The 21,837-nt window shown below is 35.3% G+C and overlaps 1 protein-coding gene and 1 pseudogene across 5 annotated transcripts; one reads left to right on the forward strand and one right to left on the reverse strand.

Annotated features, from left to right (window-relative positions):
• Window positions 1-543: 543 nt before the first annotated feature.
• Window positions 544-17,742, reverse strand: Slip1_0 (slo-interacting protein 1). 5 transcript variants are annotated; one of them, XM_054235688.1, is made up of 9 exons: window positions 17,523-17,742; window positions 17,397-17,465; window positions 16,848-17,302; window positions 14,009-14,092; window positions 13,523-13,954; window positions 13,139-13,453; window positions 2,602-3,706; window positions 2,314-2,549; window positions 544-1,504 (listed from the first exon to the last, which is right to left on the reverse strand). In XM_054235688.1, the coding sequence occupies exons 4-9, from the start codon at window positions 14,036-14,038 to the stop codon at window positions 656-658; spliced, it is 2,967 nt and encodes a 988-aa protein (XP_054091663.1). In that variant the 5' UTR covers window positions 14,039-14,092; window positions 16,848-17,302; window positions 17,397-17,465; window positions 17,523-17,742; the 3' UTR covers window positions 544-655. The 5 variants fall into 5 exon arrangements, with proteins under 5 accessions (XP_054091663.1, XP_011194411.1, XP_011194410.1 ...); XM_011196109.3 differs by lacking the exon at window positions 16,848-17,302; XM_011196108.3 differs by lacking the exons at window positions 16,848-17,302; window positions 17,397-17,465.
• LOC114805006 (tigger transposable element-derived protein 1-like) lies at window positions 6,877-8,435 on the forward strand (annotated as a pseudogene).
• Window positions 17,743-21,837: the final 4,095 nt, after the last annotated feature.

Genomic DNA, 21,837 nt, shown 5'->3' on the forward strand with positions numbered 1-21,837 from the left:
CCTTGGAGTCAAACCACCGCGTATTTCACCCGACGAGCTTTAGTTGCCTCGCGAAACAAGAGTGGTCTAAAGCAACTTCGTGCTATATATTGTGGCAGGTTAAACGCCTAAATACACACACACGACATATCAAACACATGCTTCGTTTGACGCTAACCATTTCTTCGCATGCCCAATTAACGCAACTCAGCTACCACCCGAAACTGTCACCACAGCTCGTTTTCTGAGCTTTCAGTTACATGACCACAATGACAACTCTCATGCTCCCCTCTCCAATGGGATTTAGATAAGTATTACTACAACAACAACTCAGTGGACAGAGCGGAAACGACTGAACGTCAACTAACTGTAGCAAGCTAGACCTTATTCATTACCGGAGCCGCAGAACCTGCTGTCATGAGAATTGCTTATCTAATACCCCCATACCTTTGTAACTGTTCGTTTCCTGGGGCATTCCGATATCTTGTTATATTAAAATAACTGCTTCTAAGATCAGTCATTACATTCTAATTAGCATCTCTGATTTCAATAATAATATAAATATTTCTTTAATTTCAAAGGACTAGTATATTTTGTATTTTATTTAATAAGTAATTTAATAGAAAATATGAGTAAATAAAAAAATGGAATGAAAGGCAAGATATGACAGAAACTTTTATATTGAAGTTATGGAAATAAAATTTTGTAATTCACTGCCTTCGGCGGATGTTGTGACATTCGGAGTGTTTGTAAAGCCAACAGCTTGGGGACCAGGCAACACTAATGGCCGACATTGTACATCGCTGTTTACTTTGTTAACCGCCGGGGTAGTGTCCGTCAGTGACGATCTACTTATCTCCTTTTCAGTTGTTTCAAGCGCCGGCTCCTTGGATGGCATGAACTGCATTTCATTATACGAAGTACTAGAAAGGCCGTTTGCGCTATTAGAATCACATCCTGCAACTATGCGCGATGGTTTTTGACACGGTATTCGTGAAGAATTAAATTGCAGTTGATAATGCTGTTGCAATGACGCAGTGGTATATGATTGTTGCATAGTATTAGAGCCTTGTTCAATAACTCGATTTTGATTCGTTCGATATTGCTGGTTCAAACTATTTCTTTTTTGTGGAAGCGGTCTTGAGGAATTATGATCTTTTAAGCAGATTTTAGATACAACCACACCATCAACGAGTTGTTGTTGTTGTTTGCGTTCTCTAGCACGCTCAACATGCTTCTTTCGGTCTTCTTTTGACCAGTAACGTCCAGCTTTGACTTCTGATACATTATCCTCTTCAGTAGTTGTTGACATATCTCTATTACGTATGTGTTCAGTATTAATACGAATAGAACGATCGCGAACCATGCAGCGATTACGAGCAGGACGACGCACAATATATCTTGTACCATCTTGACGACGTTTTACTTTCCAAACCATGGTTTCATCTTTAGAATGCGGTTTCTGGTTAACATCAGCGTTAGTAAGTGTAGGTACTGTTGCTACCAGCTGAGAACCCCTTCCAACCTAAAATATACATAATAACAGATATAAGTTAAATTTTTTATCTGCGTATTTTAATAATTTCTAAAAAATTTAATGTATGTATGTAGAAAATAAGTTTCAAAACAAATTTGCTGGATCTTGCCTTACGTCGCAGCGCGTTCCTCATTTCTGAAACTTACCTAATCTAATTAAAGTTTCATTGTTGATGCCAACATAAAAATAATTCAACATAGATAATTCAAATTTGCATAAACTTTTAAGGAAATTTTAAAACAACAAAACTTAGAAAATATTAAATAAAAAATTATTAAAAGGGACATTAGACAAACTGCATATTTGACGGCTTCATGATTAGTCTAATCGATTGCTATATTAGCATCACAACGCACAGCGGACCCTCATGTGCTCATAGCCTGATTATCCAAATCTGTATCATGTGGTACAGCTAAATAAAGAGTGATCCAAGTATAGCTCCTTTTTTCAATAGCGTTTTTTGACAAATCACGCGTGAGTTGTTTCAAGCTGAACAGATTAGACCACGTCCAGCACGCAGTGAAGAAAATATGACGCCTGGAACGACTTGGAGCATTTTATCCGACGTTTTCAACTCAAATTCTATTCAGCGATGTGGCCCAAAATTTCCCAAATTGTATATATTCTTAAACACCCGGATCGTTGCTTTTTAACTCAAATCGATTAATTAATTTTTTAGTATTATTAAAATTAACCTAAAATTCAGCAACATAGGTAATCAGATCGAAAACAGCAATGAACTCTAATGTAGCAAACGTATGTATCTTGACCTTAATTTATATATATATGAAACAAACCTCTTGACTGCTAACAAAATGATATTGACTTAGGTTCGGTGCAACGAACTGCGGACAACATGCGTTCTTCTGATGATGTATTTTATCATGCTTCAGTGATTGAGAAAATTCATGTTGTTGTTGCTGTGAAATCACTTCTCGGCACATACTTTTATGAAATGTCTGATAAACCATCGATTCGAGGGGATATTTAATTTGTTCTTCTACAGCCGTACTCGATAAAGGATTTGTGCCATCTGAAATACAACAATAACGATATATACATAAATATACGGTACAAAAACATACCTAGATTACTGCGCAGAGTTTGTGAAAACTGCGGTATATTGTCACTGCTAATGTTAGTCACAACAAGCGTAGTCTTGCTTTTTGAGTCTGGCATATGCTGCACTTTGCAGTCTTCAAGTATACTATTGCACTTACAGTTTGGATTAAGCACCGAAAAAAGTTGAACTGTACTATTATGTGAGCCGCCCGTATTGTAAGCACTAGAAGAATTATCATGCGCCTCATCTTGCGAAATATCAGTTCTATTGCTGCCACCGCTATTAGCGCTGCCTCCACTACTACTTGAACCGTTTGTTATAGTTGTTAATATACTAGAGACCGTATTGTTTTTTTTACGTATTAGCGTATCATTCGTATCACTATTCCAATATTTACGTATACAACTGCTGGTACTACGTACAGATCCTTTGACAGCATTTTCGGAAATCGTCATTGGCGTGGCACATACATCTAACCATTTTACGACATTTTTCTTTTGCTGCAGCTGTTGGAAAGAGTCCGTACCCGCCGACGAACAGGACCCCAATGCCGTTACATATGTTGAACTCTCGTATGGCGAGCAATAAACTGGCTCCGATTCTGAATCCTCTGGTATTGTTTCATATATATGTTCTGTGGTATCGTAGTTACAATCTTTTTGTTCATTCGATTTAATTCTGGACGCTGCTAACGTTGTAGGTGTACGCCATGCAATCTGGTCTGTTTTGGCTGGTCGCAAAATCTTTTTTGCAGAGTTAGAGTCCTTTTTTATATTTAGCTGTGAAGCAGCATGATTATGCAAATGTTCAATATCTTTCAGCTGTTTCTCCGGACTATTTACGGTAGCTACATTTGTTTGAGTAAAACTACTAAGTGCCGGCAATGTTGTGTCGGCGGTAGTAGCTGCCACTGTCGGATTTTGTTCAACGAAAACAGTTTGTTGTTTTTTGGTTTTACTCTCGCTGTGACCTGCTAAAGCCTTTTCTAATTCAGAAGTGGGTTCATTCTGTGGCAAGCAATTTTCGTAAGTCATATTACTTTCAACGTAATACTCTTCCTCCTCGCCGTCATCCTCGTCATCAATTTCTAGTTCAGCCAACAAAGGGTCGTTAAAATCGTCCTCATCCTTTAAGAGTCAAAGTCCATGGAAATTATTGTTTAACTTAAACACGATTACTTTGTATACAAAACAGCGTGCAAAATAATTGGAACACGAATTTGAATATAAATACACAATTAGTATATATATAAATAATACAAAAATAGTGTATATATACATACTAGTGGCCTAGATTGCTGCGGATAAGGTATATGTATGTTAAATTATTTTCTGGTTAACTATTTGGTAAGTGAAATTATTTAGGGAGTAACTAATTATTTAACTACTTTCCAAGTTTTCCGTAAACTTCAGTGGATTACGATAAATATACCAAAACTCTCTCTTGGTTTTTTTCTCGCCAATTTATCAAACAATTAATCGCATATACCCTTCCGTACCTAGATCCTGTGCTCCGAATTTTATAACTCAAATTGTAGCTTTGTTATATCCCTTTTTGTTTAACTACTATTTTTTAGTTGTAGCAGTCCCATTTTGGCCATCAAGAATACCAACATTCTCATAGCATGTTCAAGATCGTGCTAAGTTGTATTATGATATCCATGGCCGACCGTACAGACGGTTCTACCTTAAAATGTGCGTGGTCACTAATATCCTTCTGTGCTATGAATAACTGTTGCAAAGGTCTTACTGACTTTTCAAAATTTGTGCAAAATTTCATTAAAATCGGTTCAGTAGTTTAGGCGAAATGATGCTGTCAAACGTTTTATATGGATCTCGCTTATTGAACTGTATATTTCGATTTTCGTTGTCACCACTGCAGTAATAATCAGCAGCACCACTTGAATTGCATCATAAACCAGTTAGTGCGTTTTCAGACGGGTCAACTCCTGTAGCAAATTCTCTGGCGATTCTCTTTTGCTGTCGCCCATTGTTCACACAAGCAATTTATGTTCGACAACTCTCTTCGTGATTTTCTCTCATTCTCTTTCATATCATTTTCTCTACTTCTTGTAACAAAAAAAAAAAAATATTTCGTTAACTAATTTTTATCGTTATTTCCTATTTTCTAACATATTTTAATTATATTATGCATATTCTATATGTATAGCGAACACAGCAGACTCGGCGCGATTCTCCTCTCTTCGTCGCCCCCTCTCCTATAAACTAAGAATTGCCGCAATAGGAGTTGACCCGTGTGAAAGAGCTCTAAGAAGGACTACGTTCGGGTGCAACCGAACTGTTGATACTCTTGCAATTCGGACTTAAAGGCAGCGAAATATTTTCATTCTATTAAAAAACAAGCTGACCCAGCGGAGAAGTTTCTTCCGCTTTAGAGGCAATATATGAGAAGATTTTTTATTTTATTGAGTTAATTTTTTTATTAGAATAACATAAGAAATAAGGTATTATTTACTAGCAGCCGGAGCGGGGCTTCGTACGGGTTTAAATACACATTTCAAATGTTTTTGCACACTTATACACATTCTCCCATACATATGTACATATGTACTTTCCCGTTTCTTGCGTGGGTACATTTGAAAAAAGTAAAATGAGGAAAATTCGAACATAAAATTATATTTTATTTGCAATGAGCTAAAACTTGATTACGATCTCTAGTCTTTCGTGTCCGTTGCCTTTCTCTCTGATTATGAAGGTGTTGGGAACGCTCAGAGCTCGACGAACTAGTGCGAGCTTGTAAATTTCTAATAAGAGAATGACTTGCAAGACGATTTTTAGTTTCAGATTAAGATTCTCCATCATGGAGTTGTTTTATAATCTATTTTCAGAAAGTTGAGATTCTTTTGAGCTTTTCAATGGTGAAATAATTTTTGAAATCGGCACAGTAGTTTTGAGTTTTTTTTACATACAAATTTTTTCTCTTCATGATTGTAGTATAGATTAGCTATGCATTTTGGAGCATGGGTTGCACTCTCCAGTCAAGAATCTTGTCATATACAACCTTTTTCGATTTATAATTAACATTCAACGACTGTTCCGATTATTTATAGCGGATCGGAAATTGAAGCCGTTTAAACTCAAACATCATATCGGTAAGTATCATCGAGATCCTCGAAATGGGAACTTTCTTTTTTACCATCAAACACGATTCGTTGCACAGTCTTAGATGGTTGAAGTTTCGAAGCATAATTACTACGAAGGCAATCTTTTTTGTTAGTCAGCAAATTTGCTCGCCCACTCAACCATTCATTGTTTTTGTGATTGGAAATACCTTATTGATGAGTTCGATTTCTTGAAAGGTATTCGACCATTACCAATTGTCAGGAATTGCTCAGAGATATCTTCAACAGATGCATCATTCAGGAACACAACTCTCATGAAGCTGAAGTTCCTTCACATAACGCCATTTGAGGATTTGAAGCAATCATTTATTTCGTCGGCAACAGTCTTTTATGCAGTTTTTGGGGGATCTCGCAAGACAATAAAATCATTGCACCTTTAAAACATTTCTAGTCATTGTGTAGATCTTTTAGTGTTCGGTTAAGTGCTTCCAATGCACGTTTATGCGCCATTGTGAATTCGTCCCATATGATTTTCAATGCTGATAAAACTTGGGCGATCGCGGAGAGTTTTGCAATATTACATATTGATTCTTCAACAGTTTGAAGATTAAACTGTAATCCTTCTAACAATGTGGCTGCTATTCGAGAAGAATCAGCTGCAACCACATTGTTGGATCTCGCACGAACAGTGGCTACAACTAATGGCATGAATGTCTTTTCATTTCTATCAGGGACATCCAGGAAATATAAACTACCATTTTCTTCATCAATTAGTGTGTCATAAACTTGTGTATTCAACAGGGGTACATTCCTTTGAACTACTAAATTGAATTTCTGGTGATCATATTCACGTTTTCGTTTATATTACACTCAGTCCTTTTTTACGCGATCTCTTTTTACGCTATTTCACTTTAAAGCGATTATTTTTGCAGCGCAAATTCCTTTTTTCACGCGAATTTCTCACTTTAACGCGATTGCTTTTTTTTCGTTTTTTGCTTGTTTACAAATTTTTACACGTAATAATTTTTGAATATAATTCGGGGAAGTCCCAACAAAAAATTTTTACTCTATGTGTATCAATTATTGCAAATCTAGTTATAATGTATTTAGTTAGCGGCCGGTGCAGTTGTTTTGTTTAGACTTTAAATATATCTATAATTTTGTAATAAAATTTTTTAATAATATAATTTAATTTAAAATATATTACCTATAATTTTGTAATAAAAATTATAAAAAATTTTAATAACGCATTTTAATTTTTGCTAGCTTTACAATGGAAGCTAATTCCGGAAAAAATAAAAAACGCAAATGCATTTCTTTAGAAACAAAAATAAAAGTTTTGGACTATTTAGAGCAGGGAGCTGGCCCAAAAAATGTGGGAAAGAGGCTTGGACTCAGTGAATCTACAGTGCGGACAAAAAAAAAATGAAAATGCAATTAGAAAATCTGTAGTTTCCGGCAAAAATTTAAAACTGTAAAGCTGCGCAGGATTTCCACCAAAGTTATTAAAAATTATCCAAGAAGGTGAGTTACACGCCTGACCAAGTTTTCAATGCGGACGAAATCGGCCTATTTTTGAAGAGGTTACCAAAACGAACATATGTATGTATGCCTCTAAGACACAAAAATCATTTGGTGGCTTCAAAGCTGCAAAAGACCGTGTAACGTTTTTATTATGTAGCAATGCTTCTGGTGGCCGCATGAATAAACCGCTGTTAGTAAACAAAAGTCTCAGGCCGTGAGCACTAAAGGGCACAGATTTAAAACATTTACGTGTTCACTGGATGGCCAATAAAGAAGCCTGGGTAACTGGAAATATATTCCAAGAATGGTTTGCTAAATGCTTTGTACCAGAAGTTAAAAGTTATTTGGAGAAGAAGAAACAGCCCTTTAAAGCTCTTTTAATAATTGACAATGCACCAGGCCATCCGTTGATTGAACATCCTAATGTAAATATCATTTTCCTCCTGCCGAATACTACATCAATTATCCAACCGATGGATTAAGGCATTATTGCGACTTTTAAAATGTACTACAAAAAAAAACTTTTCAGTGCATTATCACCGATGCTTGGAAAAATTTTTCTATCAAAGCGTCAAAAGCAATTTCTGAAATAAGACAACATACGTTAAACGCATGCTGGGAATCTCTTTGGCCAGAATGTGTTACAAGTGGTATGTCCGTGACAAGCAATTCAACTAATTATTCAGATATCATTGATTTAGCGCGTTCCGCGGGAGGAGAAATTCTTGCAGATATGACGAGATTCGTCTAGACCGAGAGCTCGATGATGACGATTTGATTGAAATAGCTACGGAAGTAATCGAATCGGAAAATAGCAGCGACACCGAGATAGACGAGCATCCAATTAAAGCAGAGACGATTAAGCAAGGTCTTTAACTTGCAGCAGAATTGGAAAATTATTTTGTAGCAAATGATACTGATGCCGAACGTGCACGAATTTTTCAAAAAGAATTGAGTCTCTGCATGTTAAAATATAAAGAACTACATCGGAATTTATTGGGTCCAAAAAGAAGCATTCAAACAAAATAAACTGAATATATGGTGCAAACTCAGTCGGAGATGCTAAGTCAATCAGAGCATCAATCCATAGTTCTTACTATTGATTCTGATACAAATTCTAGTGATATCAGTGCCGGCCATCAAAATAAGCGGCTAAGAATAATTTCCACTACGGATAATGACAGTGATTAAACAGCATTCAACGGTTTTTTTCAATAAATCTACCTATTTTCTATTTTCTTCTCTTTTATATATGGTTTTGTTTTGTATTTTTTAATAATGGAAAACTAAGCATTTTACGCAAAAAAAAGGACTGAGTGTATAACCTATACCATGTTATATAAATGTTACATTGCCCGATGAGTGAAACAAAATAAAAAAACTTAGTAAAAATACACTAAATAGTGAACCAAGTAAAAGTTGTACAGGGATATATTTTGGCTCCGAAGTTACTTTTTTCTTAAACTAATTAAGATTTTGACTTACATCCAAAAGTTAGACAAACCGTGTTTTACTAGTTATTTGAAAGTATTTTAAAAATATTTTTAAAAATTAAGTTTTCTTCCGAAAAAAAAACTTGTGCACTTACGCTGGCAGTTCTTGAAATGTATAACCTTACTTTTCGCTTAATTGCACATCAAAATTTTTGTTCAATTAACCGGGGAATCAATTAACAGATACTCGCTTAATTGAACAATTTGTTCAATTAAAAGAATCTCGTTTAAATGAACAGTTGGTTCAATTACAGGAATCACGCTTATTTGGACCACCTGGTAAATTAAGGGATTAGGGATTCAAAATTTGAAATTTTTGTGTCTTATTAAATAATACAATATTAAAATATTGTCCAAAATTATGAAATAGATAAGATTAAAATCAAGAGATAGAAGGAAAATCGCACTATCAGACCACGTCAGTATGAATGTAAAACTTAAATCGGGTTTATCAAAATTTTTGAAGTCATGATTTCTTGAAAAGTTACGAAGCGATTTTGTTGAAAAATTTCCAAACATCTTTATTGCAACTATTTTTTCGAGTCAGTATATGGCGCAAATTTGGCACAAAATTTAATTTTTTTGTTCAAAATCTATCAGAAATACAATTTTTAATATTTTCTTTTTTCCTTCGTTCATTAACAAGAAATATTTTTGGTTTGTTGATTTAGATGAACCAATAATGAGTTATGATGCCCACGGCAAGAACCTTTTTTTGGCCACTTCATGGATGATGAGCTATCAACGGCTGAGCTTTCGGAATTTGTAAATATAAATTTCACGACATGTACATATCTTTAATATGCTGAATAAAATATTAGGTTGTATATCCCTGTATTTGACAACCTAATATATGATTGTATACATTATCAAAAAATTGTAAATATACTATTGTTTTCAACATCTGAAACCCACCTAATCCCTTAAAGGAAACTTATTTGAATATTTTGTATCTATTAATGTACATACATATATATATTTGTTTTTTAAATTTATTATTAAACAAGTAAGGAAAGGCTAAGTTCGGGTGCAACCGAACATTTTATACTCTCGCAATTTATTGAAGAAATTTTATTAAGATAACATACAAATTAACCCATAAATTCGGTATAAAGTTTAATAGAATAACGAAAATCGTCATATAAAGGTATATGAGGGCTGAGGTAATTCCTCAACCGATTTCATTAATTTTCACCAGCAAGGTACACTATATCCAAGACTATACGCTCAATTAATTTGGCTAAAATATCTCACATATTAACCAATACATATATGCGGAATAAAGGCCACCGTATTTTTGAAATACCTATAATTAAATATATGGGAGCTAGGATATGTTATGACCCGATTTTAATAATTTTTGGAACAGAGACACACTTTTAGAAGAAAACATTTTCCTTTGAATTACATTAAATTATCTGGAAGATTTATCCATGATTGATTTCGGTTAAAATTTATCCTTAGGCGCTGAGTTCAACATGTTCGATATCTGGGGCCTTGAAAAGTTATAATCCGTTTTCGACAATTTTTTCACAAGTGAAGACAGAGATGATATGCACTATTTGTGTAAAGTTTTATTCCGCTATCTTCATTGGTTCCTTGTGTTTATATTATAAAGTGAAGGAATAAGATGGAATTCAAAATTGAGTTATACGGAATGTAGTCTTTGTTGTGGACCGATTTCGCCCATTTTTTATCTGTGTTATCAGGGTGTCAAGAAATATATTATATACCGAATTTCATTGAAATCTGTCGAGTCGTTCCTGAGATATGGTTTTTGACCCATAAATGGGCGATGCCACACCATTTTCGATTTTGTAAAAAAATCTGAGTGCAGCTTCCTTTCGCTATTTCTTCTGTAAAATTTAATGTTTCTGACGTTTTTCGTTAGTGAGTTAACCCACTTTTAGTCATTTTCAACCTAGTCTTTGTATGGGAGGTGGGCGTTGTTATTATCCGATTTCAACTATTTGGGGACATCCATAAATTACGTCACACGAATTTAAGGACTTTTTAACACCTCCCACCCTCCTTGTCATAAGTTGTCACATTTTGAACTCAACACCCCCCTGACGTGACGTCACCCATTTTCCAATTTTATGGATTTATCATAACAAAAAAAAACAGGTTATTCTATTTATTCTTATATTTATTGAATAATCTATAATAAAATCAACATTTAGTTAAATATTAAAGTACAGAGACAACGAATGACTAGTCAAGAACTAATAGATACTTAATTATGCTGCTGCGTGATCGGCGTGGTACAGAGCAGCCAGTCGTCTAGCACCCTGGAGCGCAGCAGAGCGGGAAGCGATATTTCCCTAAATTTTTAAATGTGATGTCACAAAGCTTTTACCCTCCCCCCCTTCAAGGTGTGACGTAATTTTCATTCATGGTGTGTGGTGGTGTACGTAAGAGAACCGACTGGAAAAAATTTGGTTTATTTAGCTTTATTGGTTTGCGAGTTAAATACAAATAACAGATTCGTGGGTGGGGCTACGCCCACTTCCTCAAAAAATTTACACCCAAATATTCCCCTTCCTAGTGCGATCCTTTATTCCAAATTTTACTTTTATAACTTCATTTATGGCTTAGATATGACACTTTATGTGTTTTGGTTTTCGCCATTTTGTGGTTGTGGCAATGGTGCGATTCCGCCCATTTTCTCACGGTCCCAAGGAACATGTGTGCCAAGTGTCGTCAAGATATCTTAATTTTTACTCAAGTTACAGCGTGCACAGACGGACAGACAGACAGACGGACAGACATCCGGACATTATATTAATACGGATTTCAAATCTACTCGTCACCCTGATCACTTTGGTATATATGACTCTATATCTCACGCGTTTAGTTTTGGGTGTTACAAACAACCGTTATGTAAACAAACCTATAATACTCTCTTAGCAACATTTGTTGCGAGAGTATAAAAATTATACAGCGTTGTTAGAAGATTAGATTTAGTCAACAATTAACCGGGGAAATTTAAATGGAAATTTATTTTTGATGGCATATATTTTGAACCAACTAAGCGGGAAAATCAATTAACCGAGTCCAATTATCCGAGAAAATTGACTTGTTCTTTCATATGCTATATTTTTTGTCCGATAACACCGATCAATTACACGGGGAACCCAAATAACCATAGGGTCAATTAAACGAAAAGTACTGTACGATCCAACAACAAATTGAAACTATTAAAACTTACTACCGAAATTCGGAGTGAGTGGACTCAACTTTAGGAGCGCTATGTCCTACGTAGCAATGAGGCTAATTTCTGGCTGAATAGCTTCATCAATAAGCAAAATATGCTTTATAGGTCAGGCTTCCTCTCATGCCCGAATTAAAATGGGTGGAGCTAACATTTTTTTAGGACAGATATATATTAGTCTTAACGCAAACATGAAATGATAAGAATTTCAAAGTCCTGTGTATTCTGGTTCATTAGTTACAGGATGTGGCTTATAGGTACAAATTAAATTATTACAAATAAACGAAACACTTTTCTCATGAATTTATTTTAACTAACTCTCGTATCTTTACTTATATATATAGTTCACTTTGAAAGGGTTAATGGTTTCAACTTAGCACAGTTTTCCCATGTGAAATCCGACTTTTATAATTTGGTAACAACTTATATCAATTTCAAAATTTTATTATAACAGAAACAGGCATATAACTAACCAATAAAAATAATACACGCTTATATACTTGACTTAATAAAACTGATTTAATTGTAGAATAATGTAAATGTAGAATATATATACGAAGTCTGTTAAAAAAATATGGTTAATTTTCAAATTTCGCGGGATATCGCCAATTTTAACATGTTGCCACATGCTTGATGTCCGAAATTTCCGAAATAATAACCCGGTGTAAGGAAGAAATCCAGCACAGGTACCGTAACGAACGTATTGCCATCATGAGTGGCAACCAAGCGGCACTTAAAACTATTAACTCGTACGAAACAAATTCCCGCTTGGAATCAGAAAATGCATATTAACTATCTTATAAGAGGGAGGCTGAAACTCCCCTACACCTACTATTAGAAAGTGTAGCACTTCAGGAGCAGACCATCCCAACTGAGGGGCTTGTCGACATTCATAGTCCCAACACCATTCTGGAATTAGAGCTGGGACTAATGGAGCCAAAGTATACATTGATAGTGGATACCACAGGTCGCAGTGCATTTCTCTCTATATCATTCTGTTCATTCTATGACATGAGCCAACCGGTTTTGGCAACAACTTCAGCAACTTTTCTAATAGTGATTCGACGTTTCTTTTTTTCACTTTCTCAACATCTTCATTGGTTGTTGATATGGCGAGCATCATTCACAACTTGAAAATTCACTTAATTTTTGAACAGCCCTCGTATATAACAATTATCACAAATAATTTACGTACATATGTTGAAATTAAATACAAAAAATCGTTATAATGAAAAGTTATAATTACCGCAAAAAGGTACCGGCTAACTAGTAGAGTTACAGCATTATTATTTTCAGCAATTAACAATTCAGTTTCTTCCTTATTTTTAATATCCTTCCCATTGATTTGTAGTATTTGATCACCTTGGCGCAGCCTGCCATCTCGTCCAGCTACACTATCGGGTTGTATGCCACTTATGTATACTTCAGTGCATGCGTCGTTGTCGTCAGAACTAGACAAGGCACCATTGTGTTCACCGCCATTACCGTTGCTGCCACAATTATTATAACAAACAATTAATCCCAAACGTTCATTGCTATCTGACTTTCGCAGCGTAATTTCCTAGAAATTAATATTTTTGGAAGTTCAAAATAACCCGCCATTTGTGGAGAAAAAACCATACAAACTCACTTCTATATCAATTTCTGGTGCCAAACATTGTTCCAATAAATTATGCTCATGTTCAATGAAATGATCGGCCGCCTCCTTTGCACTATCATATAGAAAATAGCTTGTGTCGGTTTGCGTAGTTTTACACACACGCTCAAAATAATTTTCTACACTCTTCGCCGGTGGTGACGGTTTCATAGCTAAAACCAATTTTATTGTAGAAGATGAGCTTGCAGCGACATTTTTCGTGTTTTGCTCATTTGATGAAAGCTGAAGTACCTCCATTTTCGAGCTAATGTTATCGCAGTCATTTTTGCTTAAATTGCTATCACCTATACAGTCTGCGTTAGAGCTATATTTTCTATGAATTTCCACAAGCAACGGCTCACCGGAATTAAGGAACATTTGAACCACTTTTTGTTCTGGCAACTGATTTATATCGGTGCCATTTACCTTTGAAAATATTTAAATAGTACATGAACCCTCAACTTTAACGACATTGCTTACCTTCAAAACAACAAAGTCAATTTCGGCCATAATGGTACATGGAAATAGTGTACTTTAGTTTTACTTATTTGTTTTGAAATTTTCCTAAAAAAAAATAAAAAAACAATACATAAGTTACAAATTTGATATACACTGCGCGTCATGAGGAGAGCATCAACGAAGCATGCTTGGAGGGCGCTATCCTGATGACTCTCAATGTATTTCGCTCTGGTGGTTGGGGGAGTTTAGAAATATAGACATTAAACTGTAGAGGGGAATCGTCCGGGCTTTCCTAGACATACAGTGTGCTTTTGACAATGCCTCCCATTTACTGTCACCAGCGCGCTGATTTTGAGTCGGATCGGTTCAACGATCATCAGAAGAGGGTGAATGCAGTTTTTGACAGAAAAATTGCGAAAAATATAGCCAGACGCAGCATACGACTAGAACAACAAATGACGAAGGAGTACAGACTAAGTCTTAACATTCATGTCGATGGCTTACAAATTCCGACAGTAAATAACCCCAAAAATTTGGGAGTTACATTTGACAGTCTGCACTCCTTCACTCCACACACGACTGCGATAGTCACTAAAGTACAGAGCCGCAACAAAATCCTCAAGTCGCTAGCCCTTGGGGAAAAGACAAAGAAATGTTGCTGGCCACTTACAAGGCTATCGGCCGGCCGGTCGTAAATTACGCAGCACCGGTATGGTCGCCTGGATGAGTGATACGCAGCAGAAGAAGCTACAGGCGTGCCAGAACACTGCACTCCGCACAGCAACAGGATGTCTCTTGATGTCACCAATGACACACTTACATAGTGAGGCCATTATGCTGCCTATTAAGGAGCATAATGAACTGCTTACCAAGCAGTTTCTACTTGGGTGTTTTCGTAGAAATCACCCTTGTAGTCACTTGCTAAAAGCAGAACCGCCCCCCAGGTGCATCAAGAGATCGCTCCTTCAATACGTCGACGAACTAAACCCCTATACCGACCAAACTGCGGACGCAAACAGTTTAAGACACGCCCTAAACGCTATTCACAGTGGAGCTATTAACACCTTCATTGACTCCCTTCCGGTGAATGGCGTCCTTGGAACCAAACCACCACCTATAGCAGACGAAGAGCTCGAGTTGCCACGTGAAACCGGAGTGACCCTTGCGCAGCTTCGATCTGGATATTGTAGCAGGTTAAACTCCTACTTATCCAGACTGAACCCCGACATACAAAATACATGTCCCGCATGCAACGAGTCCCCGCATGACTCTAACCACCTCTTTGTATGCCCAATGAACCCTACTCATCTAACACCCCTTTCCCTTTGGTCCAACCCTGTCGAAACAGCACGTTTCCTGGGCCTCCCGTTAGATGATTTCGACGACAACTAGACTTAAGCTTCTCTTTTCAGGCAGGGATAGATAACCGTTACAACAACAACAACAAATGATTGCCTTCAACGTGGTATACTATCACCACTACTATGAAGTCTACTCGTGGACGAGTGTTATTCTTACATATGTTGAAATTAAATACAAATGCGTGCGTACCCTCTAAGACATCATCCACAGTAGTCCTCTTTACGAAATGGTTGAAAACAGCCATTATCATTACAACTATTAATTAAGCCAATACTGGCCGTGACAAATTATATCTGCATATACCACTAGGCTTTAACCATCAAAGTCCACTTGGGCGTCATGACTCATCAGCATAGAGATGCACCCGTCATGTCTAGAGCTTCCTTAGAATAGTGGAGAGGTTAGTGATCAAGAGATGGTGCCACCATCCCCCAAGAAGCGCCGGTAAGGCCAACAATTATATCATCATGCTCAATGAATGACCTAGTTACGGTTGTAATTTTGTATTTTAGAGGTTCTCACCAACGAGGAGCTATGATTGGGATTTAGTGCTGGTATCGCCGTTTTTTTCCTGGGGAGTCGACCGAAATTTAACCTATCGTGTTCCAAAAACTGGTTGGGATAGGTATTAGCATATTAAATTATGTCTCATAAGCTATCACGTTCCCACGACAGTGGGGTTTGCGTAACCGGTACGGACTTGGACTATTTCCGGCCACGGAATATCAACTTGGCGCCATTCCTCAAAAGGATTTAGAGTATGTTCTATGCCGCTACAACAAATATATCATAAGAGCTGCCTTGGCCATAGACTATCAAATCCAATCCTACATGCATACAGTGTATTCAGATTGACTAACACGACTTTGTACAAATTAATCACAATAATAGAACCACAGGAAAGTGATACTTTGTGCCTTCCGAAGCATAGACAAGACAAGTACTAGAACGGATGAATGTAAAGACAACCATTAGTAGATCGGCTGATACGGTTCTAAGGATAAGCTGTCCAAGATATACGGACAAGAAAAATATTATATAGGAATTTATTATTTAATACCATGTTCGTGAGATTTATAGATCAAATATAATCTTATTATTAATCCCTTAACATTTTTGGTGGGAACATGATATAACACTAAATAAGATGTTAAGAGATAATTTAATATTATACGCATAGGAAACCTGCTTTCAAAATCTTTGTAGTATGTTAACAGAGTGTTTTCAATCCGCATAGGAAAGATTATAGTGAATTGAACGTAGTTTGCATTGGATTGTTATTATAAAAGTGCTATTAGAAATCTAGAAATAATAAAATAATAGGAATTCTTACTTTCTTAAAGTCTATCAGCACACTTTTTGTCCTATAAAGTCACATTATAGGTTAGTGTCTGTGTTAAATAAGTATGCGAAATAAGCATGAAATGAAAGATATACGAATTGAAAGTTTTATACTCCGAATCAAATTATAATTACTTAGAAACCATAAATTACCAACCCTCTTACAGCTCGTTTGGATTTCAGATTTGAATTTCCGCCAGGCACCATACCTATTGCATCAACGCTACGGTTTGAATTCTGATGGTACGGGCAGATATAAACAAACCCGGTGATATGTAATTGTATGATTTTGGTGTTTACAATTATTAATTATAATTGACGTATTTTCCTACAATAGCGATTATTGGCAATCTTGGTCCTTTCGCGTACAATTTTTTTCTTTATATATAATCTGTTTGAGCCAGGACCTTGTTGATCTAAATTCTTTCGCGTAAACCTCCTGTCTGCATTTGCATACATATCCTAGTTCATGTTGTGATTTTTCGTGTTCCATTGATCAGAACTACGTCTTTTATTCGACCATAACATCAGCGCGAAAGAAATGGAAATTGTGCCATCCGCTATTCTATAGCTATTTTTTTTCGTTAATATTTGCTCACTATTGATATTGTCCTATTATTATCAATAGAGGATTATACAAAGAAACAAATCGCGTATATTAACAATATAATTAACCGTTAAGATATTTGGCTTTTCTATACTAAACTGCAATGCAGAATCCTTATGATTTGTGCAAATCTTTCCGCTGTAATATATAGGCATTCCTTAGTTTTCACTAAAAAGCACAATAACAAAATTCATTAGAAACACGGTACACATTTTCAAATCCTACCTGGAGCGTAGTCGAATGTTTATTGCAATTCTATTTACGATATCAGGACAAATTTTCTGAAATATTGCACTTTTAAATTTAAGAACCATTGTCCATTATTTTTCGTATTGCTCTAATTTTATCCGAGTTCTTTAATTAATCAAAAACATTCAACTTTTTAACTCAGAAGATGTTTTCTATTAAGGGAGAAAACCAATAATAATTACACATAGCGACGATGCAAAAAAATCGATAGGCCGTTATTCGATGTAACTGGTTAAACGTACATCGATATTTGCATATCCATCGCATAGATTGTATGATTTCAAAACAAATAAATATAAAAAGGTAATAGTAATTATTAAATGAATTATTTATTGTCAATATATTTCAAATATATTCAAACAAAACTGCTTTCAAATAATTTATATATTGGTAACGTCATCAAGGAAATACCACAAGAAATCCTAATTAGATCGCAAAACACATGTACCTTCATATTACATACACAAAACTTTGCAAGTCAGGTACCATCGAATTCTTCTGTGAAAAGCGAAGGAGCGGCACTATCAGTTTCAATAAAAGTTTCTATACGAATTGACAAAATTAACCGAAATTTTTGTCTACGTGTGATTGTTCATCTCTTTCTTGCACATTACATTCATCATTTAGCATATACCTCTAGCAGAATTCGGGGAATAATCTTGGTACAATCACGAATGAAAGACCCGAATCTGCGAACCAAACCTTCACGTGCACTTTCAGTAGTGTGAGCCACAAAAGCCCAGACACTATGCCCGCTATTTTCGGTTAGTTCTACCAAAACCCAAAATGAGAATTTAATAACAAAGTCATTAGTTATATTACATATACAGTGATCACAGCTTAAGTGCCTTTCCCGCTTAAGTGATCATATTTTGCAGTATCGTTGTTTTTCTATAATAGTATGTTTACATATGAAAATAATCTCGTTCTAAGCTCGTTCAATAATCTAATCGTGTATATATAGCCAAATGAGCTTATGAATTGTCAAATGTGTTGTATTACACATCTTTCTCTCATCTTTCTGTCGGCCATTTTTGCTTACATTTTCATTTGACATTTCTCCTCTTCTTCGCAAAATTATCGATAAAACTAGAAATAACACCGAAAATCTAGTTGTATAAAACGAGATAATCTCGAATTATCAAGAGAGGAATTTTGTATGAGAAATCTCATTATTTAATTACACATTATCGAATTAAGCTCGTAAATGGAGATAATCTCGTTACGAGTATATGTAAACATAGTAGCTGCCATCGATTGGTCACGTCTCTGCTCGCTATCTTTGGGCGCTGCTCGCCTGTCAAAAATTTTACATGTGAAAGTAACAACAAAGAAATCTAGTTGAATTCGTGCTGGAGAGTATGGGAATACCTCATTAAAATTTCAATAGTCGCTGGCTGAGTGCTACCAAGTTTTGTTTTACACATTTTAGAACCATTTTACTATTGTGAACGGATCAAAGGACAAATTACTGTCAAAATAATAAAAATCGTTATACACAAATTTGAAATTGAAAATGGCAGGCGAAGATAAATCGTAAGTATTTTTGTATTGAATTTATTGTATAATAAACTGTAATAAAAATAAAATTTGTTGTAGAAAACGTAAGACATGGACGGTGGTAGAAACCAAGAGGCTACTAAAATGCTACTTAGCCCGAAGAGAAGAATCTCTCCATCAAAGAAAAAAACGCAACGCATAAGCTCATGTGTTGGAGGACATGCTGGCACAAGGCTTCACCGTAAGTTAAAAGTTTATATATAAATTTTTGTAAAAACTTTATGTAATTCTTTTCATTAGAACTCTTCAACAACAGTGATAGCATTGGAGAATAAAATGCGCACTTTGCTATCGGCGTATAAAACGGCCAAAGACAATGCCAGCAGAACGGGTGCATCTCCATGTATTGCTCCATATATGGAAGATATGGAAGAAATTTTCGGAGATAGTGTACTGGCTAGAAACAGCCATACGCTCTCTGTTGGCCTTATTATCAGCCAATCACTTCCCGATACATGTCATGACTATACTACATCTCCCGTACCGACTTCATCTTCCGTTCCGACTACATCTTCCCTCCCGACTACTTCTTCGCTCCCGACTACTTCTTCCCTACCGACTACATCTTCCCTCCCGACTACATCTTCGGTCCCACATTCCTCAACAACTCCGCTGCAACCAACACAACTCAACGAAAAAGTGCAAAAGAGCGTTACTACGCAAATAAAATTAAAATTAAGGAACAGAAGCTTGAGGAGAAAAGAAAGTTCAACAATTCTGTACTTCAAACTATAAGGGATATTGAAAATGAAAAATTGGCAATCTTGAAAAGATCTTTGTTTAGGTAATAGGTTTTAGTTATTTAAGTATGTAAAATTAATTTTTAATACTTTTTTAATTTAAATTACTTTTGAGTTTAAATGAGTTTGTGTTATTTTTTATAGTTTTTATGAGTATATATCAATATTAATGAATTTTTGTTACTTTTTTAATGTGTATATAGCAATTTAATGAATTTGTGATATTTTTTATAGTTTTTATGAGTATATATCAATATTAATGAATTTTTGTTACTTTTTTAATGTGTATATATATAGAATTTAAATGAATTTTTGATAACTTTTTATAATTTTAAGATAATGAATTCATGAAATTTTTATTTTGTTTCATTCATGTAATGAATGTAATAAAGCAATTTGAAATAAAAAGAAGTTGTTTTGCTTAAATTTCATGTTTTTATTTATATTAAGTTATGGTGTTGCAAATATTGAAATAATTCATCTCGCCTACTACTATTTGTTTGTTGATGAACTTCATGGGACTCATCTTGTAAACTGTTTTCTAAATCTTCATCTTGGTTATTTACAATACTTAAATCATCGAGAGTTATACATATATTATGATGAACACAAGCACTAACAATTATATTCACTACAAAACAAATATTTGATTGTTCAGTAAAATGTAATATTCTTCTAAATCTTGTTTTTAACAAACCAAAAGCATTTTCTACAGCTATACGTGTAGAAGAGTGCAATTTGTTGAAATTTCGTTGCGATGCGGTCAAGTTTCCATAGTCTTTAAAAGGTGGTACCAACCAATTTGTCCCAATCGCCTGTTTGTTTCCTGAATCGCCCAAAATGAAAGCCTCATTTGGAAATAGTCTCTCTGAATCTGTCAAAAAAAGATGCGATACGAAGAACTCTGCTGTCATGAAGAGAACCAGGTTCACTACATGTTACATCTACGAATCTTTTATCAGCATCCACAACTGCTTGAAGCACTATACTATATGTATGCTTTCTATCGAAATAAATTTCTTTATTTTCTCTAGGAACTTTTATACGGATATGAGTGCAGTCTATACAACCGATAATATTTGGTAAACCACATCTTGCCTCAAACTTTCTTTTTGTTGCAACTGCGACAGTACTGTTTGGCCACCGAACGTATTCGTGAGAAATCGATATAACCCAACTAGTCACACCAGATACTATAGTCCAAGCAGTTGAAGAAGACACTCCGAACAAATTAGCAAGCTGCCGAAAAGTGACGGTGTTACTGATGTACCAAATATAAATATAAATTTTTTTTCTAGGTGGTACAATTTCTCTTCCACCAGTATTTGTTTCGGGCTCAATGCTATTTGTATATTTCTCTGAAAGAAAGAATGCCCAAATAAATTTGTTAAGTCAATAAAAAGAAAATATGCGCCCATAAATACATACCTATTAAAAATTCCACGGTCGAACGCCGCAATCTCATGTGCGATTTGAATTCATTCTCACCATAGCCATCAATGACTTCGCAAAAGTTTTGGCATTTTGAGGTTTCCTCCCTTTCCGATTCCTCAGAGCTTGATCAAGATTCCGAGCTGGAGCTAGATGGCAATTCATCTAAAAATGCTAGTATACCAGCACTCCCAATCATAAGCTCCTCTTCATTTTGTAAATACTGAGAAACCTGCACAATAATTTATTAGTAAAAATACAATACATTACATATGTTTAAAAAACTTTCTTACCAAATTAAAATACTCGTTGTTTTCCATTTTCGTTTTTAACATAAAATTATTCTATCTTTTCCAACTTTAAAAATTAAATTGTTTTGTAAGCGAACTGTCAAAGACTTCAGTGCGCCCAAGTATAAAGAATTCGATTTCAGTGCTGCCAGTTCATATAAAAATTTGGAAAGTTTGTTCGATTGGCTTGTCTATAGCAGTTAGCCAATCGCTGACACCTAGTATTAACTTACATATAAAATTCCTCGCTTAAGAACGTCCGCTTAAATT

The sequence above is a fragment of the Zeugodacus cucurbitae genome, chromosome X (genome assembly GCF_028554725.1).
Source record: "Zeugodacus cucurbitae isolate PBARC_wt_2022May chromosome X, idZeuCucr1.2, whole genome shotgun sequence".
NCBI lineage: Eukaryota > Metazoa > Arthropoda > Insecta > Diptera > Tephritidae > Zeugodacus > Zeugodacus cucurbitae.

What these genes read in the sequence shown, in the direction of transcription:
- Slip1_0 (XM_011196108.3), bottom strand. Translation starts at nt 14,038, where the DNA reads ATGGCCGAAATTGACTTTGTTGTTTTGAAG. An exon ending in TTAGCCGGTACCTTTTTGCG is followed by an intron (nt 3,707 to 13,138) that starts GTAATTATAACT and finishes TGACTCTTAAAG; the next exon opens with GATGAGGACGATTTTAACGA. An exon ending in AACTCTGCGCAGTAATCTAG is followed by an intron (nt 2,550 to 2,601) that starts GTATGTTTTTGT and finishes GTTGTATTTCAG; the next exon opens with ATGGCACAAATCCTTTATCG.